The sequence below is a fragment of the Spermophilus citellus genome (genome assembly GCF_964194105.1).
Source record: "Spermophilus citellus genome assembly, chromosome: 18".
Taxonomy (NCBI): domain Eukaryota; kingdom Metazoa; phylum Chordata; class Mammalia; order Rodentia; family Sciuridae; genus Spermophilus; species Spermophilus citellus.
Genome location: NC_138200.1, coordinates 37,552,716 through 37,575,421, shown reverse-complemented (window position 1 = coordinate 37,575,421; position 22,706 = coordinate 37,552,716). Strand labels below are relative to the sequence as shown.

The window sequence follows — 22,706 nt, the reverse complement described above, 5'->3', positions numbered from 1 at the left end:
GATGATTCTGCTATGTTGTAATTTTGAACGTAGATCTGATAAGAAAAAAAGGCTAATTGAAACATTTAATGTCTAAGGAAATATTAAGGACTTAAGACTGAAAATGAAAAAAACCAACAGGCACATCAGCCGTCTCTGCCCTGACTGTGCCCGCGACAAACCACAGTCTGCTGAAACAGGAACCAGAAGGGCGGGAAGAGACAGGTAGGGAAGAAGCTCCCAGCTGGCCCCATGGCTCTCAGGAGCAAGGCAAGAACCCAGCCTCCCCTGCTAGTGCTGGCCCCTGGTACCCGTTACTGCATGCTGGCTCCCAAGTGACACTAAAGGATGTTCAGCTCCACTTACAGCAGATGCTGGGACCAATTATGGACGAGGACCTTCCCACTTAAAGGAGCCTCCACCCCCACGCTATGAAACCATGCAAGCACCCAAACAAGCCTTCAATCTTCTGCCTTGCAAGCCGGGCCCTGGATCTTCCTTAGCTTGGATTTTCCACTAGAGCTGTTAATCAGTCTCACCTGGATATAGAGTCCTACCCATTCTTCCTACCCAGGACCTTTCAGAATCAAGCCAATAGGCTCTTTCATCCATTTCTTCATCCAATGCATAAACATGCAGGGTGACTGAACTGCTCAAAGCTGGAAGACAGCTTGGTCACTGCACCCACAACCCTCACTCAGCTGAGGGTGATGCCAGCAGGGCTCCTCAGTCTCTGTGCCTCCTCCAGTCGTCACCTCATCCTGACCTAAGCACGCAGCCGTACAAAGCCTTGTGCAAAACGTATATACGTCTTCATTAAGAAATGAAGGCGATTCTGTACCTTCTTAGAACTTATAAAGCTAACAGACACAGCAAGATGGAATGATGAAACTAAAAGGGAAAATGCCTTTTAAAAAGCTAACTGCATGGTTGGTAAGGACTCCATTTTTTGACATTAAGCACTTTATAAAGTCATATGCTATGTACATATGACATCTTTTCTGTCTTTCTGCAAGAAAAGGAAGTTGTCCCAGAAAAACAAACACCACAAAAGAACACTCAGAGAATACACATTCCACAGTATTAACATTTATAATCTATTGTTCTAGTCTACAACATCCACTGTGGTCTACACACACTATGGAAAGTACCCAAGAAAACATCCATTTTCTACTTAATTAATCAGAAGGAGGATAAAGCTGTAAAGCTGCTGCTAACTTGCAATAAAATATGATTAATAACTGTCACTATCTCAAGTGAAACCAAACTGAACTAAGTGTGACTGATCAAACTTAAAAAATAACTATCTTATTTAAATAGAGATTTATTTAAAATAACCTCTTAAATATTTAAAATAATAGAGGTTTAAATGTCTAATAATGTCTCCGGGGAAATGTTAATGAGTAATTCTATATGCCAATTTTATTTTCTTATAGACTATATAATTGTATAGCAATACATAATTTACTTATCATTCCAATCCTTTCATAAAATTTATCATTCTCTGTTCCATAAAATAGAATCTCTCTCTCTCACACACACACACACACACACACACACGCAGCCTGTTCGTTGACAGTTATTCCTGTGACTATAGAGCTTCAACTGACTACTATAATCCTCCAAGAAAATTACATCCAAAAAATGGACATTTTATGACAGAATCACTCACTGATCTCAAAAACTGAACAAATAGAAAACAACACCGTTAAGGGAGTCTCGGAAACGCAGCAGATTGCAGACATGCAAGAATCAGCACTGTATAGGAAAGAATTAACAAGTCAACTCAGTACGGCTTTAACAACTGGATTGAAAGTAGACTCTTAATAAAACCAAATTATTTCTTCCTCAAGGCATCTGATAGCTACAAAGGAAAAATGATTTCATATCCTTGGTCCATAAAGAAGAAACATTTATTTACAGTCTCAATGGACTAAAATAGGTTTAAAGTGTCACAATTAAAATTTTATGCTTCCAAAAAATACCATATGATCAATGCACTTAACTTAAAGCTTCAGGTAATAATAACTTCATTTAGATTTCTTAAAAAACCAACACAAACGTACTTTCTAGAGTGCAAAATGCTTCTTATTAAATACTTCAGAAACACAAAAGCAGTTGATTTGGAAACACATGAATCCTTTTCTGAAGACCATCTCCACAAAGACACCCACTGCCGGCAATGGGCGCTGAACAGAAGCCCCAGCGAGGAGGAGCCACCCTGGAATGTACGCGCGGCCTCTTCAGCTCTCCAGATGACCACGGCTACTTGTACAAGCTCATGGTTGGACTCTGGTACATGCACATATAGGCATCACAAAGAAGTCTGCGTGCACAGCCTTGGATTCTTCTGGAGTCCAAGGAATGCAGATCCTCCGGAGACATCTTCAAGTATTCCCCCACCTCTGGGCAGGGCGTCACTTGAGGAATGTTGAAGCCGTTCTGACCTCCTAAGAGAAAGAGAAAGAACTTTTTTAGGGCAATGAGGTTCCAGACCCTCCCTGCCCCACCAAAACAAGTCAGCAGTCCTAGAATAGAGCAGACTGACTTTCAGCTTCTGAACAGCGGACTTCTGATTTCTAGAAGTGAGAGCTCCTTTAACGTGACAGCTTTCTCATCTCAGCATCTGAAAGGATTCTGAGGCCACAGTGAATTAAACTGGTGAAAGCACAGGTAATCCTGAAAAGATCCCACAACCTAATTTCCAGGATTCTCTCCTCTTCAGTTATTCAGGGAACAGTGTGATCTATACGTATGAGCACAGCGTTCAGCTCTTCACATTTCCATAATCCTCCCAGACAGGAGCACCCCGGCATGCTTACCAAGAGTCTGTCCAATTTGAGCAGATCTACTAAAATGAACACATTTACATTTCCCTATATCTTCAAAATGTATTTGCATACCTTTGGTACAGTTTGTTTTGAATATTATCAATCTGTGCGTGAAGATGCTCTGATTTAGGAAAAAGCTCTTCCAGTTTAACAAAAAAAAAAAAAAAAAAAAAAAAATCTCCTGATGCTTTTCCTGTGCTTTTGAGTCACACTGTTAAGGGCAAATGTTAACTGGGGCAGGGCACATTTACAGAGGGGCTAGGCTGCACCCAGCAGCTGAGAGCCGAGCCAAGGTTGAGAACTGTTCATCTAGAGCCTGGGCCTCTTGTCAAGAGACTGTCACTGGTGGCATCTAATGTTATTAGAGAGCCACCAGAAGATGGGGACTAGGGCTTGAGAGAGTGGCTAAAGGAAAACTGAGGGGTAAGAAGAATGAAGGGACCTGGATGTCACACTTACTTCCTAGCCTTGCCTAGGATGACCCTTCCTGTAAGCTCCAGGCCAGCAGCTGGTAGCTCTTTTGACAACTATTTCACTCCTGCTGCCTCCTCAAGCCTCTGGCACTCAGGTGTGTACCCAATGATGACTGAGTGCCCTAGCAAATGACCCAGAAAGTTCAGTTGCTCCCCCACTTCAGGGTGAAACATGTTACATGCAGAACAGGCTTACTTCAGCAAAGAGGGTATTTACTTCTGCTCTTAACTTTTGCCATTTGGAAGAAAATATACAGTAGTGTATCAAAAAAAAAACACCATAATTATAAGATCAGAAAGACTGAGTTAAATACAAGTTATGTACCTTTAGGAACCTTAAAACTCAGCTTTTTTTTCCCCATTTTTATTGGTACCTCATAGTTGTACATAATAGTGAGACTTCTTGTTACATATTCATGCATTTACACAATATAACAACATAATTTGGCCAATTTCATTTCTTAGGGAAAGGGGCAAAATTTAGATTTCATATCAAATAACTGCAATTGCTCCCATCTTGCAAGAATTTGGATAGAATGACTAATGTATTCCCAGAGAACTTGGCAGTAAGAGCTCAATAAACGGTTACTAGGTTTATTAAAAAATGAAAGGAAGCAAAAAATAAAATCTTTCAGTCCTAAAATAAGAATTTTAAGATTCTTTAATACAGACCATATGCATGGCCAATTATTACAACAATATCACTCCTTAGTTTAAGCAGCAGAGCTGTTATTTAAGTCATTAACATATTCCTGAAAGGATTTTCTCACGAAATATCTTATAACTCAGAAGAGGCTATCCCACTGTGAGCCATTCCCCTGCACACTAACAGGCTGCCACACAAGGAAGAAGGTGTTTTAAATACCATCCCGATCCGCCATGCTGTCAAAGAAGAGCCAGGCAGAATCGTCCTTTCCGTACTTCACAAAAGCAACATAGTGACTTGTTTCTATGCAGAGAACAGCAAATAATTCCATCTTCTGGCAGGGGATGCAGCCATGTCTCCAGTCCCAGTCAGGTAAATCTTTGGGAAGTGACACGGGGTTATATTTGTGATTCAACCTCTTGGGATGAAGATGGACCTAAAATTGACCATGAAAGAATGGCATGAGTGCACCTTGCTTCATGTTTCAAGTGATGGATTCACTTCTCTTGATGACATCCTGATAAACAGCCACCAAGTGCTTCACAGCAAGTCAACAGAAGAGGCAAAAACAATATCATTTTATTATGGATTTTTAAAGTTAATCATGACCTTTGAAAGGACTTTTCAAAACCTGAAACCTGTTTTCAACTACAAATACCTTAAGGTTCCACATTCATTAAATAAAGGCAAACTTACTTGAGTGTTGCAGGTTTTACAAAACTGCTTGATCTTTCCTGCTGAGATGTCGGGGTCGTCATAGCATTCTCTGCACTCATACATGGCAAGCCCGCCACAGATCCGGCACTGCCTGGGAGCTGAAGCGTGGGGAGAGGGAAGGGAGCAGAGGGGCCTTTAACACATGCATTCTTTCATGAAAAATGTTAAAAAGAAGAACTATGCATTAAAAAAGACAATAAGGGCTTCAAAAAGTCTCTCTCTCCCATTCTCTTAAACTTTAACTAGATTTTCTTCGATTTGGAATATCTTTTAAGACATTTTCTTTGACCAGATAACATTTTTTAAGATAATATATTCTAGGGTGCTTTCCTCTCTGGTTATAAAACATCATTTAATGAAAATTCAAAAATACAAAGAAGTGTGAAGAAGAAAACTGAAGGTATCTATATTTTAGTTAGCAAGGGATAACCACTGTTGATATTATGGATTTTCACTAATAATTTTACATATGAATACTTACAAATATGCACATTGGTGGTGTTTATATAGACACATATCTGCATAGGCTTCTCTTGTAGAAACTAATGTAACAACCTTTCCACCTGATACTACACCAGGACCATTTGTATACACACTGGTCTTCAAAAAGAGAATTTTAGTGGCAGAAGTTTCATTGTATAGATATACAATTCATTTAACTACTCCCTTCATATTAATATTTAGGTTGTGACTAATTTTTTAATCCTATTACAATAATAATATCTATATATAATATGTTTACTTTCATCTCTGATTATTTTTTGAAATAAATTTCAAGAATTAAAATTCCTGGCTTAGTGTGTCCAAACTCTTCAGATTCTGGATTACAGCTTTTAGAAGTATTATATCTACCACTAATGAGAATGACCTGACAATTTCTTAAAAAGGAAAACAAACAAACAGCAATCTTATACTTACTGTCTTCAAGTAAATCTGTTATATTTAATTCCAGAGAAGGAAAAATTTTTTTAAATAGTTTAAAGTCTTTTCCAAATCGAGGCATCTGAATAATTAGACATGATGGTGCCTTAAAAGAAATACATATTTTTAGAAATCAAAATGCTGAAAAACAATTTTCCCTATGAAACTGAAATAGTCCTAGCTGTCAAACTAAGCGGTGATTGTTGCCATGATGCTGGTGGTCTGTAAAACTGGATGCACAGGTGAATGTGGAGTGGCTCATACATGAGTGGACACAGAGCAGCAAAATACCAGCCACAAGTCTTCACATAGTCCCCAGCCACAAGACACACCCACTCCAAGAGGTCAGGGAGCAACAACCTCAGGTGCCAAATAATACAGTGACTATAGTGCCATTTAACTCTAGGTTTATATTTAATCAAAGTTTTAGAGAAAGAGGTTTTTTTTTCTTTCAAATATAATACAGAAACAGTCTTCAGAAGGATGAGATTCCTTAAAAATAAATACCTATGGCTATTAAGATTTAATCAGAACATCTGTTCAGAGATGAATACAATAAAAAATAAGCCATAAGCACACACTACTAACATCATAAGAATACTCATAGTAAAAAAAAAAACTGATTTTTATCACTTGTTCATTAACAACCCAACATAAATGAATTTGTTGACACTGCCTCTTAATGTAGGGAAAATAAATATTCCCTTTTAATATAATTGAATAATATGCTCAGGTAAAATGACAATTATTTTTTAAAAATCAATGTTTCTTTGCATTAAACTATATAAAAAGTATTCAAGTTACAAATCAGCATCATGTTTTCTTTGGCAACAAAAATCTAAAAAGTTCAATCTTTAGTCTAAAGAATTTTCTATAAGGACAAAGTTGAAATAATGTACATTTTTTAAAATTTGTGCTTTTTTAACAAAGTGTGTTTCAAACTATTCTTGGTTAAAATCATCAGACATTGAATCTACCAGTAGTCTTAAGAACCCATCACATAAAACACAGTGAGTGGGTGTTACTAACCTCTGCAAATTTCAGGTTACTGTTGATAAAAGACCATTCTAACAACTGCTGTATTGTAGGAACACCAACTTTCTCATTTTTTTCCATAAAAATTTGATAGAAGTAACAATCTTGTACTTTTTGACCTGCTGATCTAAAAGCACACAGAAAAAAATATGTACTTTATTATTAAGTGCTTAAATCAGAGTAAAGTAAATATGTACTTTATTATTAAATGCTTAAATCAGAATGTAAAGTCATTCCAACAGGATTTAAGAACAAAAGAATGTGAAAGGGATGGTATGGCTTTGCATAGTCCTGACAACAGAGGAAAAGACAGCAACCCGGTTGACCTAAATGTAATAATGCAGCAGACCTTTAAATGATTTCTTGTCTTAGTTTTATATTCAAAAGTTCTCTTGATGACCAGGAGAAAAATCATGAAATAACATCGCCAGTCAAGAAACACTGTGTGAACAATAGCCAGAAGCTAAAATCATTTAGTTTACCATCCAAATTCAGCATTCAGCAAACTACACTTAATGCTTAAAACAAGACAATAAATTCTTATGTAACTAAGACAGACTCTTAGAAGACCTTCTAGACAAAACTTAACTTTTTCTTTTTCTTTTTTTTTAATAGATAAGAATATTAACTTACCAGCAGATCAAGGTATGGAACCCAGGGGTGCTAGCAACTATTTATCACATTCTTTCTGCTAGAGCAGGCTGACTCTTTAGAGGGTCACTCATTTATTCAGTAAATGCCAAGTAAGAACATGCAATATGCCAACCACAGTGGAACCCTTATATTGAGCATTTTCCCTTCTAAATATTTTACTACAGAATGCCATTAATCTGTAAGACTAACTCTATCAAAAGGATTAATAATCTTTAAGTTTACTATTAACTTTTTTAAAGAATTTCTGAGTTTAGAGTAAGACTATTTTTTTCAAGATATATATATCTAGATTTCAAAAATTTTAAGAAAAAAATATTAACATAGTCTTCATAATAAAACATCAGCAATTCAGAGACCAGCCTGCAGAAACCTTCCACTTCCAGTGGGAAGTGGCAGCACATGCCTATAATCCCATCAACTGAGGAGGCTAGGGTAGGAGGATCACAAGTTCGAGACTAGCATCAGCAACTTGGTGAGACTCTGTCTCAAAATAAAAACAAAAAGGGCTTTAGATGTTGCTCAGTGATAGTGCACCCTGGGTTCAATCCCCAATACTGAAAGAAAAAATAAACAAGGAAATCTTCCATTTCCCAAAACAAATTAGGTCCCCAAATAAACACAATTTGTCTGGTAACAAGGCAGATTTTTGAGAATCCACAATAATAAGAATAGATGATAACTTGAAAACTTGACAGTTATGCTGTACCAACATTTTAATTGGTTGTTGATGGCTACAAAAAGCCAGGATTTTTTTCCTGTGAAAGTCAAAAATCATGGAAAAATAGCAAACAGGGAAAAAAATTAAGACAAGAAACTAAAAAAGTTGAAAGTAGTGGAGGTGAGTAGTTAAAAGAAGTCGAAATGGGAGTTTCAAGATAGTAGGATAGAAAAGGTCACTCTCCTGGCTATTCCATGGTGTGAAACTAAGCAGACAGGCAGTTTCTTGGCAAGGTGGGTGAATGAAAAACAAAGGGTGTGGGGGGGGTTACGGACTTTAATACTGGACATTCAAAGCAGATTGGGGAGTCCGGAGATTGGATATAATAAAATAAGGAAGTAATTTCCAGCATCGCAGCTGCTGCGGCTCCAGTCAGGCTTACAGGACCACAAATATACAAAATCACAACAGAAAAAACCCTAATACACAGAATAAGGATAGAATTTTAAAGGCTGCCAGGGAAGAATGACAAGTCATGTTTCGAGGGAAACTGATCCAGATCTCAGTTTATTTTTCAATTCAGACCCTCAAAGCTAAGAGGTCTTGGAATAATATATATCAAGCTCTGAAAGAAAATGGATGCCAAGAATATTATACCCAGCAAAATTAAGCTTCAGAATTTGCAATGAAATAAAAACTTTCCATGATAAACAAAAGTTAAAAGAATTCACCATTAGAAAGCCTGCTCTATAAAATGTACTCAATTTTTCATAAAGAAGATATTAAAAACAAAAGTGAAAAGCAGCTAAGGGAGGATACAATAGAAGCACAGTCAATTAAAGGAAAAACTAATTCAAATTAAAAACCAGAAATATATCAAAATGACAGGGAATAAAAATCATTTCTCAATAATAACATTGAATGTAAATGGCCTACACTCATCCATCAAAAGACACAGACTGGCAAACTGGATTAAAAAAACAAGTCCCAACAATATGCTGTTTCCAAGACACTTACCTCATAGGCAAAGACATCCCCAGACTGAAGATAAAAGGTTAGGAAAAAACATATCATTCACATAGATCCCATAAGTAAGCAGGGGTTTCTATCCTGATATCACATAAAGCAGATTCCAAGCCAAAGTTAATCAGAAGGAACAAAGAAAGACATTTCATACTGATTAAGGGAATTATATACCAACAAGACATAACAAGCATAAATATTTATTCCTGCATATAATGGAGCATCCATGTACATCAAACAAACCCTTCTCAATGTCAAGAATCAAACAGACCATAACATAATAGTACTGGGTGACTTTAACACACCCCTCTCCACTGAATAGATCCTCTAAACAAAAACTAAATAAAGCAGCTATAGAATAAAAAATACAATTAATAATTTAGACTTAACAGATATATTTTGAATATTTCATCAATGAATAACTGAATTCACTTTCTTCTCAGCAGCAAACAGATCCTTCTCTAAAAGAGACCACAAAGCAACTCTTAAAAAATACAAAAAAAAAACCCCAGAGATAATACCTTGCATTCTATCAATCATAATGGAATGAAATTAGAAATCAGTGGTAAAATTAAAAATAGAAGCTACTCTAACACCTGGAGAATAAATAGGATGCTATTGAATGACCAATGGATAGCAGAATAAATCAGGGATGAAATTAAAAAATACTTAGAGGTAAATGAGAATAGCAATATCAAAATCTCTGGGACACCATGGAGGCAGTGCTAAGAGGGAAGTTCATTGCATTGAGTTCATTCATTAAAACAATAGAAAGTCAACAAATAAATAACCTAACATTACATCTCAAAGTCCTAGAAAAAGAAGAACAAATCATACAAAAGCAGTAGAAAAAAAGGAAATCAATGAAATTGAAACAAAAGAAACAATACAAAAAATTGATAAACAAAAAGTTGGTTCTTTTGGTGGGACGAGATGGACATCATTACCCTAAGTACATGTACGAAGATACGAATAGTGTGAATATACTTTATATACAACCAGAGATATGAAAAATTGTGCTCTGTATGTGTAATGTGAACTGTAATGCATTCTGTTGTCATATGTAACAAATTAGAATAAAAAAGCTGGTTCTTTGAAAAAAATAAATAAAATTGATAAACCCTTAGCCATGCTAAAAAAGAGAAAGAAAAAAAACTCAAATTACTAAAATTCATTATGAAAAAGGAAATATCACAATGGATAAAACTGAAATACAGATGATAATCAAAAATTATTTTGAGAATTTATACTCTAAATAGAAAACCTTGAAGACATCAACAAATTTCTGGAGACATATGACTTACCTAAATTGAATTAGGAGGACACAGAAAATTTAAACAGATCAATTTCAAGCAATAAAATTAAAGATGCCATCAAAAGCCTACCACAAAAGCTCAGAACCAGATTCTCTACCAGACCTTCAATGAAAAATTACCACCAATCCTCCTCAAATTATTCCATGAAATAGAAAAGAAAGAAACCCTTCTAAACTCATTCTATGAAGGTAGCATCACCCTTATACAAAAAACAAAGACACATCAAGAAAAGAAAATGTCAGATCAATATCCCTGACGGACATAGATACAAAAATTCTTAATAAAATGTGGCAAATTGCATACAAAAACATAATTAAAAAATAGTGTACCATGATCAAGTGGGGTTCATCCCAGGAATGCAAGATTGGTTTAACATATGGAAATCAATAAATGTAATTCATCACATCAATAGACTTAAAGACAAAATCACATGATTCTCTCACATATGTCCAAAAAAAAAGTAAGACCTCTACAACAAAAACTACATAAATCTAAGAAAGAATTTGAAGAAGACCTTAGAAGACAGAAAGATCTCCATGGTTTTGGATAGGCAGAATTAATATTGTCAAAATGGCCATACTACCAAAAGCACTGAACAGGTTTGATGCAATTCCTATTCCAATGATGTTCTTCATAGAAATAGAAAAAGCAATCAAGAAATTCACTTGGAAAAATAAGAGGCCCAGAATAGCCAAAGCAATCCTCAGTGAGAAAAGTGAAGCAGGAGGCATCATAATACCAACCTTCAATATACTACAAAGCTACAATAACAAAAATGGCATGGTATTAGCACCAAAACAGACATGAAGAGCAATGGTACAGAAGACACACAGAACAGAAGACAAACCCACATAAATACAGTAATCTCATACTAGACAAAGGCACCACAAACATGCACTGGAGGAAGGACAGCCTCTTCAACAAATGCTGCTGGGAAAACTGGAAATCCATATGCAGCAAAATGAAATTAGACCCCTAGCTCTCACCCTGCACAAAACTCAACTCAAAGGAGATCAAGGACCTACGCATTAGACCAGAGACCCTGCAACTACTAGAAGAAAAAGTAGGCCCAAGTCTCTGTCATGTCAGCTTAGGAACCAAGTTCCTTAACAAGACTTCTAAAGTGGAAGAAGTAAAATCCCAGAATCAATAAATGGGGTGGTACCAAACTAAAACGCTTCTTCACAGCAAAGAAAACCATCAAGAACGTGAACAGAGAGCCAACAGAATGGGAGAAAATCTTTGCCACCCCCACACCTCAGACACAGCATTAATCTCCAGGTTATACAAAGAACTCAAAAAACTTAACACACACACACACACACACACACACACACACACACACACACAAAAACCCAAATCAATAAATGGGCAAAGGAACTGAACAGATACTTCACAGAAGAAGAAATACAAATGTATATAAAATATATAAAAAAAGTTCAACATCACTGATAATTAGAGAAATGCAAATTAAAACTGCATTGAGATTTCATCTCACTTCAGTCTGAATGACAATTATCAAGAACACAAGTAACAATAAATATTGAAGAGGATGTGGAGAAAAAGGTATATTCATACATTGCTGGTGGGACTGCAAATTGGTACCACCTCTCTGGAAAGCAGTACAGAGATTCCTCAGAAAACTTGATATGGAACCACTATTTGACCCAGTTATCCTACTCCTTGGCATATAACCAAAGGACTTAAAATTAGCAATACTACAGTGATGTGGCCACATCAATGCACCTAGCAGCTCAATTCATAAGAACTAAGCTCTGAAACCAACTTAGGTGCCATTCAACAGATGAATGTATAAAGAAAATATGGTACATATACACAATGGAATATTACTCAGCCATAAAGAAGAATGAAATTATGGTGTTTGCCATTAAATGGATGGAACTAGAAACTATCATGCTAAGTGAAATAACACAATCCCAAAAATCCAGGCTGAATGTTCTCTCTGACATGTAGATGCTGACTCACAATAGGTGGCAGGGTGGGGCGGGGGTGTGCATCAGATTGGAGTGGGGGGAATGGGAAAGATAGTAGAATGAATCAGACATAACTTTCCTATGTTCATATATTAATACACATCATGTACAACCACAAAAATGGGCAATTGTACTCCATATATGCATGATATATCAAAATACATTCCACTATCATGTATAACTAAAAAGAACAAATGAAGATTTAAAAAGACAAAAGAAGTAGAAATAATGATGGTGACAGGGAAGGAGAGGTATTTAAGGGAGCACTGACTTGCAAACACAGAGAAAAAAACAAATACCCAGAAGTAGAAAGCACAGGGCTCTGTGACATGGGGCAGAAGAATGGGATGCGAACCTCACTCCTTAGGTTTTGGAAGGCTAAAACCCTAAGGAATCACGACAAGGTTTATATGACTGCAGCCAACTCTGAACCTAGAACTATTCTCCACTAAGGAAAACCCAAGGGCAGAAGGGTATAAATGGGTCCACTTCAAAAGAAATTGGACATCGATGAGGACATGAGAACACTCGTGGACTCAGATATTTTTTGGTCTATCTACCGTTGCCACACAGACTATAATGGGTAGCCACTAACGTTCCCTTGTCCTGGGTTACCCCACAGACATCCACAAGGAATACTCAGACCACCTTCTATAATGAGAAGGACTCGGCATTGAATAGAAAACTCCCGTTTGCTTCCTGATGGAGGATGCTGTCCCGCTTGTTTTTTCTCTGTTTTGCTCTGCTCTGCTCTGCCTGCCTCTGATTACCACCTTCTCATTCAGTGGCCATGACTGAGCTCTACCTTCATGCTGCACATGCAGTTAATTACTCACTGTTATTACAGCAATGTCACTATTTTTTAAATGTGAAAGTTAATTTACCCAAGTTCACCAATTTCTTGATTCTTCCGTGTTTCTTGAATCCCACTCTTTCATTCTAGATCCAGTCTGTCTTTCTAAAGTACATGTTGTAATAAGTCTCTCAGCGGTAATTTACTCCTGCTTCTTAAAGAATTCTGTACATCTTTATTCTTAGAATTTAAGTCTGTCAGAAGTTCTGAAGGTCTCCTGCACGGCTGCTCCTTCCCTGTCCCCTCTCTGTGTGAGGGTGTACCCTCCTCACGGCTCGTCCACTCCTTGTTCTCTGACTCTGTGCTCAGGGTGCACTACCCCTGGTGAGGTCCTTCCTCCACCCATGACGTATTTCCTATTTCTGGTAATTCCACTCTTGCCTATTTGCTTCTGTTGATCTTTTGATGCTGTTGATCAAATCTTTTAACCTCCACTGGTATCTAGTCCCTCTTCTGTCTCCTCAATCATTTAAAACTGTCTAATAGCTAGCTCTCCGTTGGACTATTTATTACTCTGGTTTGTAAGGTCCTCTTGTTGCTGCTCCACTGATTCTCCCTCAGGCAGAAAGAGATGAGTTCAGGAGAAAAATGACATTTGGGGAAAAAGTACTAACTTAAAATATCCTTTTATTGTCTTTAAACAGTGACTTGCAATAACAGAGGTTGCCTAGGGGTGGGGATCAGTGAGCCCTCAGGGGTGGAGGGCTCCCCAGCTCGCTCCAGACTCCAAGGCCCCCGACTCCATCAGGTCTGACCCTTCCTCACTCCCTGAGAGCCACTGAGGTCTCCACCCAGGCTAACACAGGAGGCATGGCACCATTTAGGTGTGCTGGGTTAGGGAAATAAAAGGAAAAAAAAAAACTGTTTTTAGAATATGGAATTTATTTCTTTAAGAGATGAAAAACAAAACTGACCTTCTTCTCTGCGACTGCCCGCCAGGTGCCCTGCATTGTGTATATCTTTCTTTCCTCATTTGTGTTTGAAGGATGATTTCCAAGATACTGGAATACTACTGAGCTTTCCGTCCAGTTCTATTGATTGATAATTCTATGTTATACCAGTATCACATACTATTTTAGTGTCTATTGCTTTGCCTTTTTAAGCTTATAATAGGACTTTTTAAATAAAAGAATTATTCAATATTTTTCCCACTTCACTTGATAGAGAACTCTAAAATCACCTTCTTCAGTTAAGAAAAAAAGCTAAGTCCTGCTTATGTGAAAACTATGTTATAAAAATTAGCATCTTTAGCTGGGTGTGGTGGTATACACCTGTAATCCCAACAGCTCGGGAGGCTGAGGCAGGAGGACTGCAAGTTCAGAGTCAACCTCAGCAACCACAAGGTGCTCAGCAACTCAGTGAGACCCTGTCTCTAAATAAAAATACAAAAATAAGGCTGGGGATATGGCTCAGTGATGGAGTGCCCCTGAGTTCAATCCCTGGTACCAAACAAAAAAATTAGCATCTTCGAGTTATTTAATTTTCCTACTTAAAAAACAGTCTTTCTCACTAATTAAATTATCTTTCAGCTCTGTTTAAGTCTTTTTAAAAATCCATCTCAAGAAAATTGGTTGCTTAATATTTTACCTTCATTAAGCATGAAATTGTCCCTTTTTCCTTTGGGTTTGCAGGTATATAAAAATGCGATTGATTTTTCCATGGTTATTTTTACATGGCTAAATTACAAACTCTTTTGTTAATTCTAACAATTTCTAGACAATTTTCTAGGATTTTCTAGATGTACACATGACTATATTATGCTTGTCCAGGTAATAAATGGGTACCTGATGCTTTTGTACCATGTCTTATTTCATTTCTTAGAACTTCCCAAACACCATCATGATTATAATTGTGGCACTCCCCTCTTTCTTCCTTCTCACCCATCAGCTCCACACTGGCATCAAACAACATCACTCAAGGCACAGAGGTAAGAGTGTTTGCCTATGATCAGCTTTTAAGGAAGAGGATAGTACATTACCAGCATTTTCACAGAGAAACCCAGGCCAAAATGGAAAACTGTCTCCCATTTAGACTCGGACACTCAAACTACCTGGGAAGTCCAGCCACCTAGACTAAGAACTTCAAGGCATTAAATTTGAGGTGTCCTTCAACTTGTGGGGAAGGAAAAGACCATTTTAAAAAACTTAGGACACAGGAGCCGACTGGTGGCTGACTGGTGGGTGGCCAAAAGCAATGTTCTTCCAGTGTTTGACTAAGTTAGAATGAGATCATCTTACAAGGTTCATTAACTGAAATTACAAAAACATTCATTTATAGTTTATAAGAAAATGAAGTAATTTTTATTTTGTGGGTTAAAGACATAAACTGCCACTGGATTTGTTCTTTAAGTCAAGTCTGGCACGACAGAGATATCAATGATTAAGATGCATTTGCATGTATACCTGCCTCACAGGATTAAGAGCCCTAAACAATACTTCTATCATAATTTAAAAGTTACCTTATTTTTAGTAATGGTTCTACTCTTAAAATATGATGAAACAGGATATTTAAGAATTCTTCAGGATCTAGGAGAAAATAAAAATCAAATAAGTCACAGACAAAATGCTAAAATCCTTTTATTCTTTACTTATTACAATCATATTTCTACACTGAATTCGATTTTGTTCATTCAGTAGTATTCCAATTAAACTCATAGTTTTCAATTTTTCCTGACAAAGGAAAAAATACAAACAAAATTTGAAGGCTATAGTAAAGTATTATATTTCAATTTTGATATAATTGTATTATATTTGAAAGGATATAATCACTTATATACAGTGAAATAATTTTTGGTTTGGAGGGTTTAAGATTAAATAGAATAAAACCTGAAGTGTGCCCTCTTTTTCCTGCTGGTTAAATAACTATCAGCCTCCAAACATTATAGCTGGTTACAAGTACATTGCTAATAAGGTCAAAGTCAGAAGTTAAATCTTTGAGAAAATCCATTAGCTATGAACAGAATAAAATACTGACCATAAACATATGTACATATGTATATTTGTACATATAAGGCCATTTTGTACCTTCTATTTACAAGGAAAACCAATGGTACACATAGACGACTCACTGTACCCTTCCCCACAGGAGAGAAGTGACTCAGAGGGTCAGGGATGGGGGAAAGAAAAGAACTCTTTCTTGCATCTATTCATTTAATACACTAGAACCAGCCAGCTTCTTAAAGGGGTTCATTCTTCCACATCATTCTTCACTTGTAGAAGAAAAGATGAATTTATAAAACATGGAGAAAATTGTGTGTCACATAGAAAAACAATTCCTTTTTGTTTATCTTGTTTGCATTATAATGAGCTCAAAGAAATCCTTGACAAAACTCTAATTTTTCAGTGGTGGGGACAGGATAGAGCCCAGGGCCTCTTGCATGCTGGATAAGTATGCTACCCCTGAGCCATATGCCCAGCTCTGCTCCCCACAAATTCTAAGCTAAAACTATACCCGACACCACACAAACAATGTTTCAGCTAGCAATTAGCATATTCATATCTTTTTGAGTCATTTTCAATGCATATAGTATAAATTAAGGTGGTCACCTTTTTCTTCAGAGGTAAATCCTGATGCAGCCTCAACTTTTTCAAGTATTTTCCTCAGTTTCATAATTTTTGTGGCACATACATATCCATATCTATGTTAGGAAAAAACTATTAATTGTTGACATGGGCTTATATAGTAAATTATTCAACATGTCTTAATAATGAGACATTTCTTATAACAACTCCAGTATGTCATGAATTAATAGACGAGGCAATGATTTTGAAGAACACAAATATAAGCTTTGATTAAAGAATGAAAAATTACAGAACTAGAACTAGAATTATCCCAAACACTATTATATACCTTAAAAATGATTGTTAAATACTAATAAAAGAAAAAATAATGTTAAAAGTTTGGGATGATGGATTTTTAAATAATATTTGCCTAAAAATTTTTTAAAAATTTACATTATAAAACAGAATATATTATTTTGAGAGAGAACATCCTTTTAATACTAAAGAAGAAACAACTTCCAAAGGAAATGAGAAAGGGAATTGATGAGGTATTGAAACTAAAACCTATAATCAAACCAATCGTCACCATTACACCATTTTCTTTCATCTTGTCTGACTACAGGATAAAATCAATGAGATCCTTGACAAAACTCCACCATGGGCTTAACACAAGTCAGAACCAGCCAATCTTATGTTCATTTTTATACTGTTTTATATTTACTCATTAGTTCTCTGCAACCAACATACACTGAGCAGCTACCACTTACACAGTCACCCAAGGGATTAGCCCCTGGGAGAAGGGGAAAGGTTGAAAAGATAGGGTCTCTGCTTTTGAGAGCAGGGTTTTATTATCAAAAAACCAGTTAGCTAAAATAGAGATGCAAACACAGGGACTCTTGACCGCAAAAGGTCACCTGACAAGCTTTTTGAAGTGAATGGGATTAGAGCGTCATAAACTATGACTCTAACTGGGGGGACAACAGTATACAAAAAATGTTTATTAATGGACTTATGATGTTTTGTAAAGGAAGAAGTGGCAATATGTTTAAAGAATTTTGAATTTGACCTATCTTGTTCTAGTATCAATTACCTGGGAGTAAGAAATAGAGAACTAAGTTGGCATAAGACAAAAAATTAATGTGAAAATCAAGATTCATACTCATCTTAAAGGATAAGACAATTATAAAATTCATTACAGAATTTAAAGAAAACAAAAGACATAAATGGGATAATTTATTCTCTTATAATTAACTTTCCCAGTCATAAAATATAGTAGGTCACTGGAACACTCATTGTATTTCAGTATTATTTTTTTTTCTTTTTTGGGTCAAAATATTAAACTATATTTTGTTTTAATGGAAAAATATGTCACAAATTTTTAATTAGTCTTAATACAGAACTTAAATTACATACTTTTCTCTCTGTATTTCCAAATTTGTTTTATGATTCATGGCCTAATTCTTCAGAGTTTAAATTTTATAATGTGACATTATCATATCTCTCTATTACCTCTTATCAAAAATCTTTACTAAATGGTGTTCTGTCACTTGCGATTAGATTAGTTCAAATTGCTTCCTGTGGCCAAAAGCAAAAAAAAAAAAAAAAATGTTTTCATTCTAATTTCTAAACCAGGAATGAAAAAAGAATCACCTGATTAAGCACCTGATTAAAATTAGATGGAAAGATGGAAAGAGGCCTAAATATATTCCTCAAAATAAAACATGCTACTAAAATACATCTCATCTGTTTCTAATACAGAAATATTGAATAGTAGCTATTCTATAAATAAAAATTTTCCCTACTTTTTTCTTTGATATAAATTAAGAAGCCATACTGTACTAATTTGCTAACTAGTATGATTATTATTAGTAGTACTGTTGGAATAAACTGTTTCAAAAGATAAGAAACCCAAATGCTATGTATCAGTTTTCTATACCTACTGTAATTGCTAACTTATTGCATACTCCACTAAAATGGTTCAAAGCATTTCAAGGAATACACTATGTTCTATGCATTGGTCAGACTTAAGAAATTAAATAAGCAATGGAAATACAAAGAACAAAGCCTAAAATAAAATCAGTATTTCACCATGACAACTAATTTTTTCCCATTTCTTATTACAGGAAAGCAGGACATAAATTTACTACTAGACAGGATAACAGCAAACAGAATACCATCTAAAGGCAAAAAATCTTCCTTGTACTTACATTCTCAGAGGATTAACTATTTCTGTCCTCAGCAGCTCTTGAGTTTCACTATAATATTCTACATCATTCTTTTCTTTGGGTCTAAGTAACACAGTATCCAGAACAGAACTAAAAGCAAATAAGCTGCAAAATAAAATCATTATTTTCCCTCATGATATAAACAGATCATTTTTCAAGAAATGGATTCTAAAAAAGAATCACAAAAGGAAAAGAAGCAAAGTCTAAGAGAACAAAGAGCATAAACATTCACGTTCTTCATGAACATGGGCAACCAAGAGCCCTGTGAAGACCCCCCAGGTCCCATCTTCAGATTCTTTCAGGTTAAGAAAGAAGGCAAACTATAGATTGATAGTGTTAAAGGATAAAAATATGATGAAAAAACTTCTTTGCAAAAGTTAAAAGGGGGTCTACAAATCTGAGTCACACCACAATAGACAACACAGGAGGACGTTTGGAAACTACTTCTCAAAGCAAAAGCAACTCAGTGCGATACTCAAATGAGGCAGAGGGTCAGGTTTCAGGGGGTGAGTGTACCTTCCTGATGTCTGCTGTCACAGGTTGACTGAATTCTAGGAAGGCCACCCCCAAAGACAGAGCAAGAGAAAGGAACACACAACGGGTGTTTCCATGGAACATTCTATCTCAAACATTATCTCCCTTTTGCCACTTTGCGAATACCTAAATTCCCTTAAAATCACTTGTGAGTGAGTAACTGTGGGATCCAGTCTGAATTCACATTCTCCTTCCCTGAGCCGGAGAGGCTCTGACCCTCACTACATCTCTTAGTGACCTGGATATTGCCCTGGTCCTGGAAGTTTGAGGACCATCTTCGGACACAGGCATGTCGCCCCATGGATTGAGCTACATACGCTCACTTGTTCCTTTGTGATATTACTCCTTGGCCCTATTTGGGATAGAATGTTCCATGGAAACGCCTGTTGTGTGTCCCCTTCTCTTGCTCTGTCTTTGGGTGTGTCTTTCCCAGATGTCAGTCAACCTGCTGACAACAGACATCAGGAAGCTAGACTCAGCCTCCCACTGAAACCTGGCCCCTTGCCTCATTCGAATGGCTTTTCCTCAATAAAAGGGGTTAGCGCGCGCTCATGCTCTCTCTCTTTCTGTGGACCCTTAAGGTCAGAGGGGCCATCACAGGAACCCAAAGAAAAAGGTATCTCTGTCTCTTGTGTGGTTATTTCATGCAGCCCAGTTCCCTTAGAGTGACCCTGAGTGTTTCAGTCGCAAGGAATTCGACAAGTAACAACAGAAACTTCCTAGTTTCAAAGAAAACAAAACTTGTCTAATACAGATTTTTATCAAGAAATCTAATGAATGTTATCTCAATGCCATAAGGTTTGCTCCTGACAAAACATCTGTGAGTTGAAAGTACTCTATCATCACAATGGCCTACCATCTTTTTTCTTTTTCCTACTTTTAGAATTTTAACATGTCATGTTAACTCCCTGATTCTATACAATTGATTGAACTGGCAATGCAGGGTCCTTAGGGCCTAGAGACTCCTGGTTCAGTCTTCAGAGTTTAATGATTCTTGCCATGCTAAGTTGTTCCACTTTGGGAAAAAACTACATATATAGGAGCAACAGGGCTTCTGTGGAACATAATTTTTTTTTTTAAAGAAAGCAGTTTAAAGATTCCTTCTACCTACTAAAACAAAGACAGAACACATCGACCAAGAGCTTACTGCAAGTCATGTTATTTGATTCATGTTCAAAGACACCGTGCCTACTCGCTCCAGCTGCCCTCGGTACATATCTGCTCCATGTGCGTCACTGTCATCCAGCTCTGGCTCATTGTTCCCTGCCTTACTTTTCATATTAATGTGGTGGATATAGGAACAGGTGACAACACTCCGTAGCTTCAAGAAGTGTATTACGGAAAGCAAACTCCCTTCCTCTCCTAACCCCCAGTCCTTAGTGTCTCCACTCAGGTGGCTGGCAGCCTCTCTCTCTCTCTCTCTCTCTTTCTCTCTCTCTCTCTCTCTCTCTCTCTCTCTCTCTCTCTCTCACACACACACACACACACACACACACACTCTATACCTACTGCATTCATTTTAAACTTACCAGAATAAGGTTGAATCTAAGTAACAAGAATTATAATGGCCCTGGATACCTTTCTTCTTTCCAATCATTATCTCCAAACCTTCTTTTTCCATTTTTGGTGGAGTATTTTCTTCTACCACTTCACTTAAGTAGCCTCCAAAGGCTGAAAAGATAAAAAAATGAAAAGAATTCTTTTAAACCATTAAAAAGAAACTTTCAAACTGTGTCTTCATTTTAAAAATATACTTTGGTATTTTGATAAAAAACATTTGTTTATCAACTTTCATTAATCAATTCAACTTGGCATGTAAAACAACACTATTGTTCATTTTCAAACTCGATTCCCCCACAATTTGAAAAGCACTTTAGAGTATTAAGTAACGTATAAAAAGCATCTGTCAAGCAAAATATTTTGCTCCTAAAATACTTTATTATTTATCCACAATGTCTCATATTTTCAAGTCCAAAAAGAAAACAAAAAAAAAATAAAGTACTCTTTCAACAGAAAGAAAAACATGCTTTATTAAAATGGCCTTCCTATTACACCTTCCTATTTACACCTACTCTTTGCTGCACTGTTATTCAGAAGTGGGAAGGGATAGCATCAGCAAGCCACCACCTCTTCCAAGTGATGAGAGCAGCTCTCCTTCAGCCTTAATCTAAAACTACTTAGACAAACACTGATTTCTTGATAAGACATGCTGACTGATATACTTAACCAATACATTATGGGGGAAGTTGATGCCAAAAAAGAGGAACACATTTCAATTTCTAGCCCCTGTATTGCTGAAAAGTAAACATCTGTAATCAATAAGAAGAAAAAACAAATCCCCCTACTCCCACCTTTTAGATCCAAGACACTATTCTAACACTTTTTAAAATGGCTCTTCTAGGCTAACTGACTTTCAGATATACCAAGTAACAATCTTTACTGGTTTGAAAGCTTGATGAGCAATTGGCATGAAAATCACTTAGACACTGTCACTGTCACCTAATACAAAATGGTATGAAATGAAGTCATTCCAGATTGGTAAGTAAATGAAAAGCATCCAATACCTAAAGAGTTACAGCGCTCTATCTGATTGGAAACAGGCTGCAGGGACGCGAACCTCGAGTCAGGCCTGCAGCTCTTCAGTTTAACAAACAGCGCCTTCTTCAGGGCACAGGTGAAATACCGAGTGCCCCTAAAGGTTCCATCTGTACAGCCTGCGCATTCATCTTCCTGGAAAAGAAAGGCTTCCACATGCATTACACCACGCCGCGAAGACAGACACACAGAACTAAGGCGCCCGCAGCTGCTCCTAGTGACCCTTTCTCCGAATTCCCTCTCCACGTGTACTGCAAACTGCATCAAGAAAAAGGGGTTGCGGGGTTGCGGAATCAAAGCATCGAGCCTTTAGCTAATGATTTAAGAAGTGAATTCCTTAACCCAACAGGAACTCCTCAATGATTCCCTTTCAGAACACCTGCCTAGGCCTTCCCTGGTTACCTGACTTTCTTTGTACTATTTCCACAAGTATTAAAACCAAGGAATGAACTCGGGTGTAGCTCAGTGGTTAGGTACTTGCCTGGTACAGGTAAGGAAGGCCCTGGGTTCAATCCCCAGCAATGCTAAATACACACACAGAGGGAAACGAGGAGGCCAATTATGTTAAGTACTCCTCTACTAGTGCTCATTAGCATGAAAACAAACAAATAAGCAAACAAACCAAGAGATACATTTTAATAAAAGCTAAATGTATTCAAATTCCCCTCTCCTGATTGTGCAAGGCCAAACAGGCTTTCCTACTCTCCAAAAGGAAAATCTTTCCCTCTACCAAAGATACCAAAAGACCTGAG

General features: G+C 36.7%; 1 protein-coding gene across 8 annotated transcripts in view; it reads right to left on the bottom strand.

The window, feature by feature from the left end:
* Nucleotides 1–1,705: 1,705 nt before the first annotated feature.
* Nucleotides 1,706–22,706, bottom strand: part of CYLD (CYLD lysine 63 deubiquitinase) — a 69,796-nt gene continuing 48,795 nt past the window's right edge. For all 8 annotated transcript variants that reach the window (XM_081274366.1, XM_081274369.1, XM_081274368.1 and 5 more), the window contains 10 exons: nt 21,924–22,089; nt 20,889–21,030; nt 18,808–18,930; nt 16,646–16,737; nt 15,559–15,625; nt 6,597–6,729; nt 5,565–5,673; nt 4,626–4,744; nt 4,149–4,365; nt 1,706–2,429 (listed from right to left, as the gene is read on the bottom strand). In XM_081274366.1, the coding sequence (XP_081130492.1) occupies nt 2,245–2,429; nt 4,149–4,365; nt 4,626–4,744; nt 5,565–5,673; nt 6,597–6,729; nt 15,559–15,625; nt 16,646–16,737; nt 18,808–18,930; nt 20,889–21,030; nt 21,924–22,089 (1,353 nt within the window). In that variant the 3' untranslated portion in view covers nt 1,706–2,244. The remainder of the gene's footprint in view (nt 2,430–4,148; nt 4,366–4,625; nt 4,745–5,564; nt 5,674–6,596; nt 6,730–15,558; nt 15,626–16,645; nt 16,738–18,807; nt 18,931–20,888; nt 21,031–21,923; nt 22,090–22,706) is intronic.